The sequence below is a fragment of the Anarrhichthys ocellatus genome, unplaced genomic scaffold (genome assembly GCF_004355925.1).
Source record: "Anarrhichthys ocellatus isolate YVR2014 unplaced genomic scaffold, GSC_Weel_1.0 scaffold9, whole genome shotgun sequence".
Classification (NCBI taxonomy): Eukaryota; Metazoa; Chordata; class Actinopteri; order Perciformes; family Anarhichadidae; genus Anarrhichthys; species Anarrhichthys ocellatus.
Genome location: NW_022280039.1, coordinates 11,009,483 through 11,015,482, shown reverse-complemented (window position 1 = coordinate 11,015,482; position 6,000 = coordinate 11,009,483). Strand labels below are relative to the sequence as shown.

The following is a 6,000-nucleotide window of genomic DNA, read 5'->3' as shown; positions in this document are numbered from 1 at the left end:
TATATATATATATATATATATATGTGTGTATGTGTGTATATATATATATGTGTGTGTATATATATATATGTGTGTATATATATATATGTGTGTGTATATATATATATGTGTGTATATATGTATATATATGTGTGTATGTATGTATATGTGTGTGCTAATTCATGACACCTCTTCCCCAATGATTGACCTTTTTCACTGTATTTCTGAACATACTGATATACTGCAAAGAGATACATCTATTTTTTTTACATTTTATTAACAGTATCTGAAAATTCAGTTTGTAGCACAGAAACAAACACTATGAGAGAAACATTCAGTGTGTCCATAGCCTCCTCCTCTCTCTCTCTCTCTCTCTCTCTCTCTCTCTCTCTCTCGCTCTCTCTCTCTCTCGCTCTCCTCGTCTTTCTTTTTAAAATAATCACCTATAGGCCGATTCATTTTTGCGGCGCGGTAACAGCTAAATGACCGAATCGATATGGTGAAGAAGAAAAACAGAACAAGTAGCAGGCGGCGGCGGCGGTGGTGGTTGGTAGAAACAACAGCAGCAATCAGCAATGTCTTATTCTTTGAAACAGAAAGACAGCACCCGGGCTTCATGCATAATAATTACCCTGACGTTCTCTTTTTTTTCTCCTCCTTCCTTCCTCCCCCTCTGTCCCCCCTTCAACACTCCTCCATTCCGTTCTCCGCCTCGCTCCTCTCATCTTCTAAGACTTTAAACGCTGGGCTTACACTTCACTGTCACTCGTCAATGCCAGCGTGAATGTGTGCGCTCGTGTTTTGCCTGCATGTACTGTACATGTGTGTGCAGTATGTGTGCATTTGTGTGTTTTTTAAGCCCATGCAGCTTGTACATGTGTGTGGGTGACACATGTATTTCCATGTCTATGCTCTCTGCTGTGCTCTGCATGCCTGCCCATAAAGGGTGGTCCACCCCCGTGTGTGTGTGTGTGTGTGTGTGTGTGTGTGGGGCATCATTAAGCTGGTATATAAGCGAACACGCTCACACACATGTAAATGCATAATCTTAACCCGTATTCTGAATCACAGGGAATGATATTATAATTATGTTGCATTCATAACCTGATGTATTCCCTGTGGATCTGACCTCGAGTAGCACCGTGGAGCCGTCTTTTTTTTAGAGTGGGTCAACTTGGCGGAATGTAAAAATACACATTTGTTTACATCCAAGAAAGCTCGACGGGGCACCTTCAAAGCAATCCAACGAGGACTTTGTCGAGCACAAGTTTACATTTCTGTCATGAATCTAACAAATCACGAATCTTTCTTTCCTGTCTAATTTTTAATATTTTCTCTTCCCCACGCTAGTCAGTGTCTAATGGTATAAGTTGTCGTGTCTTGATAAAACTGGGGCTTGTTTTTCAATCTGCACTCAAACTGACAAACATTTCTCATACGTCCATTTTTTAAATTCATACCCCCACGTTAGAGTCAAACCCTCATTTCAACAGATGGATTGAATGGACTGTCTTAATTTGATTGATGTTTATCTCTCCATCCATCTTGGGAGAATCCTCTACGATATTAACCTGGAGAATCAACACTTCTCATTATTGCAGCTCTGCTTCATCAGATTTACGCATGTTGAGTAGATCTACAAACTGTAGTTCTTTTGTGAATGTGTGTGTGTGTCAGACCTCAGACACAACCGAGTGTGTTTTTATCAAACTAAATCTCAGCACACTGTCTTGACGTTTTCACATTTAACCTGATTATGCCAAGCAGGCTGCTTCAATATCAGGTCATAATGGAGATATTGTGTATTTGCAGTCAGATTGTAGGAATAACTCCTCTTTCTCTGTCTTTCTCTCTCTTATTCTCTCTCTTTCTCTGTCCCTTCAGATCACCAGAAGCTGGAGAGAGAGGCTCGGATCTGTCGCCTGTTGAAACACTCCAACATCGGTGAAGACATGACTTTTTTATCTTCGCTCCTCTTGCCACCAATTTCTGTCTCACTAAATGAATCAAAATGAAACCCATTTATTTCACGTTTACTTGAAAGTGAAGACCTTTTTGTAATTGTTTTGATCCTGTATACTCCATTTATTACATTATTATATATACCCCTGAATATATATATATATGATGTAAGACTCAATTATTATGACTCCATGTAGATTCGACCACACACACAATCTCACACTCTCCAGTCCTCTCAATTTTCTATTTTAATCTCCTAGTTAAAATGTTACTCTGGGTTTTTTTCAGAAATGGTCGGCAGGGTGCATTTAAAAAAAAAAATAAAAATGTTTTTCGGTTCCACAATAATAAAACCTGATTAAAAAAATGATTAATACACAGAGAAACATACATTTATCCATCAATCTGTTTCTCTTTCTCTTCCAGTTCGTCTTCATGACAGTATATCAGAGGAGGGCTTCCACTACCTGCTGTTTGACTTGTAAGTCATCCTCCTCTCCTCCCCTCTTCTCCCCTCTCATCCTCTCCTCTCCTCTCCTGTCTTCCCCTCTCCTCTCCTCTCAGCATCATGCTCATCTTCTGCCCCCTTTCTTCCTCCCCTGATTCCCCACCCTTGCCTATATATACAATTACATAACTCTCTCTACTATATCCCCCACCACCACCCACGCCCTCAACATCCATCTCTTGGCAATTCCCTGTAGTTTCCATGGTAACAGTGTGTGTGTGTGTGTGCGTGTGGGGGGGGGGGGGGGGGGGGGGTTCCTCCCCCCCCCCCCCCCCCACTTCTTTCCAACCAAGCGTCCCAATATTAATGTGTATGTGTGTGTTTCAATGGCAGGGTGACCGGAGGTGAACTGTTTGAGGACATCGTAGCCAGAGAGTACTACAGCGAGGCCGACGCCAGGTAGGAGTGCTGCCTTCACTCGTTGTGTGTGTGTGTGTGAGAGGGCTTCTCCTTGTCCTCAAACGGCCCCTGTCCTCTGTTGTCTTCTCTTGTCTGTTGTTTCTTAGTTTGAAGCATTTTTCCTGCTTCACTCTCTTTCCTGCTCTCCGTTCCTCTTTCCTTTGGACTCCTTTTCCTGTTTTCTGCTCCTCACATTCCTTCTCTGCATGTTTTCTTGTTCTTTCTTTGTTTTTGTTTTTACTGTCCTCTTTTGTTTCTATTGCCTTTTCTGTTTTCTCATTCTCTCCGTTTCTGTTAACTATTTTTTCGTCATATTTGTACTGGTTTTTCTTTGCTCTTTCCATCTTTTCACTATTCCTCCTCTGTCCTGTGCATTTTACTTTATATCAATGCCACAGTACTTCACCACATGCACTGATGCAGGGGCAACCTTCATGTCCAATCCAAGGTTTGACCAATTTGAGTTTTGAACGCCAACAAATTAGCTTTTTAAATCTGAAAATTGTGGTGGATGTTGTCTATTTTGAACTATACAATGCCCGACTTAAGTAAAATTGACATTGAATGGGAGTTAAAGGTCTGAGAGTTAGTGCCTAGTTCAATTTCAAAATGCAGCCCAGCGTTTTGTGATCGTCACCCTTGGGGTTGTCCCGAATACCGATTTTTGTAACTTCGGTATTAACCAACATGTACATGTTGTGTTCTCATCTTTTTTTCCCCAAGTTGCAACAAAATAGTCTCTAAAACAGTAATTCTACCACAAACACAATGAACTCTATTGAACTCTGAACTATTAACTCTCTGCTAACAGTAAAAAACGGCATTGTCTGTCACATAGTAGGTGGCTGATGCTTGTAATGCTATCAACAAACTCTTGTTGGTCAAACCTTCAGTATGTGTCTTTTAAATGACCCAACATACTGTAATGTAGCCCCCTTCACTTTTCCCCTGAGCTAACTCAAACAGTGGGAGAGATAAAAACATGTGTGTAAGCGGAACCAAACAAATGAACCCTGCCCACCTGCAGTGTTTGTGTATGTGGACATTCTCACCTTCTCTGTATCTTTTCTTTTCTCAATGTTCATTCTGCCCTGTTCTTTACTTTCTTATTCACCCTCCACCAGCACCGCCCCCGTGCTGTTTTATATCTTACTCCCACCGCTCGCGCTGACTCATCGACACACACAGTTCACATCAACCAATGGCGGGAGAGGAAATGGAGTAGTGGAGGGGGCGGGCAGACAATAGACTGAGATAAGAGTGAGAGAGATACTTGGAAATGACAGTTGTGGTGTGGGTGTTCATTCAGCAATATTAAAAATGAAACTGAATAGTCTGATATTGTCGAAACTCATGCCAGCATGGCACAGTAAAAGGTTGTCCTTCGCTCTCGTCTCCACTCTGTTTGACTTGTAGCTTGAGAAGAGTGAACGCACCGGACCGCCATAACCGGAGGAGCGCTTTAACCTCTCGGCAGTAGGCAGCACGGACATGTCTCATTAAAGCAGTACATTTCTACTCCCGTTCCAGAGTTTTTGTTGATTTTTTTTTTAACCACTGACAGAAATTGTGTGAAAGACAAATGCTAAATATACTCAAATTATTCTTGCACTTGTAGAAAACTGTGCAATCATATTTTCATTATGTGTCTCTTCTTCCCAAGCAAAGCTTTAATACATGCCATTTAATAACATTATGAGTGTCCTAGTTTTTGAAATGATCTGCATGAGATATATAGTTACTACTAGAATATCCCCTTTAATGTGTTAACTGATGGTGACAGCATATCTGAGGCAGCCAGTCAGAGACGTGTAATATAGAAGTATGACTTTTAGTCACTAAATTTCTGTTCTGATGGATGACTGAAACAGTCAAAGAGATGATGAACTGACAGCCCTACATTCTACTGCAGACAGCAGCAGAAGTAGACGAGAACGAGAGAGAGATTATTTGATTACATCCATAGCTCCTATAAAACTGCTGACAGCAGTGTGGACTGTCCCTTTCAAAGCCTTTCCATCAGTCTTCAAGAGTTAATGAATCGTTCTGCATCTCAGAGGACCTGCAAAGCTGCAACAGATTTGTATCGACAAACTTTCAGCTTTGTCTGTTACTCGCTCAAACCATCATAACCATATCAAATTTAAAAAAGTCTGGCTTCTACTGTTTGTTGCTTTTTACAAGACGGTCATTGGTTGAGTAAAAATTGTGCTAAAGGTAAAGGATTTCAATTTCCATTGGCTAATTTGACGTGATTTTAGCTTTTGTTCATCTCCAGTGTGCTAAGAGGGACAATTGTTTTGTCAAAACTGCATATTTATTGGTCCCTAAAAACTGCCAGCAAATGTCTCTTGATGCCTGATGCCGAAGAGCTTCTGCATTGGCTTTGGTCCAGTCATATTGTCAAGCTAACTAGTGCGAGCTAGTGTGCATGCTTGATGGACTATTCACTTTATCCAGCTAATTACTGGTTCATTTGGTGACTGTAGAAATGTTATTTTTATTTATTTCAGTTTTGAGAACTGAGAGTAACAGTATTTTACTGTGTGTTTGTGTGCGCGTGTGCGTGTGTGTACCATGTACCTACAGTACCGTATGCTGCAGTACTAATACCTGTCAATCTAAACCCACTAGTGATCGCTGTCTTTCCTGCCCACCTTTGCAGTACTCATCCTTGGCTCATGCGCGGACACACACACACACACACATTCCCTTTCCTTTCCCCTCCCTTCACTTCTTTGAATTTTAGTCATCCCGTCCAGTCCCCCCCCCCCCCCCCCCCCCCCCCTCCCCAATCCCCCCTCACTCCCTTGGAGAACAGCAAGAATTGGGACTTTAATTAGCTACGATAATTAGTCAGACACATACACTCACACAGACCCCAAACTGTGCTGCATCACACCTTGCTGGCCCCCCCATCAGAGTTTCTCTTCAGTCGCGTTCGGTTGGGTGGTGGGGGCCATTATGAGTGGAGCCAAATTACACCTGAAGTTGAATCAAGTAATCTTTTCCTCACTGAGGAGCAGACCGACTCAAAAACAAAGTTCCAGAAACACAGCACCGTTGATTTGAAAGTTGTTTTTTTTCAAACAATTGGCACATTCAGCAAACACAGAGCAACACGAGCGTCCTACGCTTCTGTCCGCCGGATG

General features: G+C 41.9%; 1 protein-coding gene across 16 annotated transcripts in view; it reads left to right on the top strand.

Moving 5' to 3' along the window:
- camk2b1 (calcium/calmodulin-dependent protein kinase (CaM kinase) II beta 1) overlaps positions 1 to 6,000 on the top strand; it is a 73,282-nt gene that overhangs the window by 22,775 nt on the left and 44,507 nt on the right. For all 16 annotated transcript variants that reach the window (XM_031849549.1, XM_031849541.1, XM_031849548.1 and 13 more), the window contains exons 3-5: positions 1,864 to 1,923; positions 2,368 to 2,422; positions 2,783 to 2,848. In XM_031849549.1, coding sequence (XP_031705409.1) covers positions 1,864 to 1,923; positions 2,368 to 2,422; positions 2,783 to 2,848 — 181 coding nt within the window. The remainder of the gene's footprint in view (positions 1 to 1,863; positions 1,924 to 2,367; positions 2,423 to 2,782; positions 2,849 to 6,000) is intronic.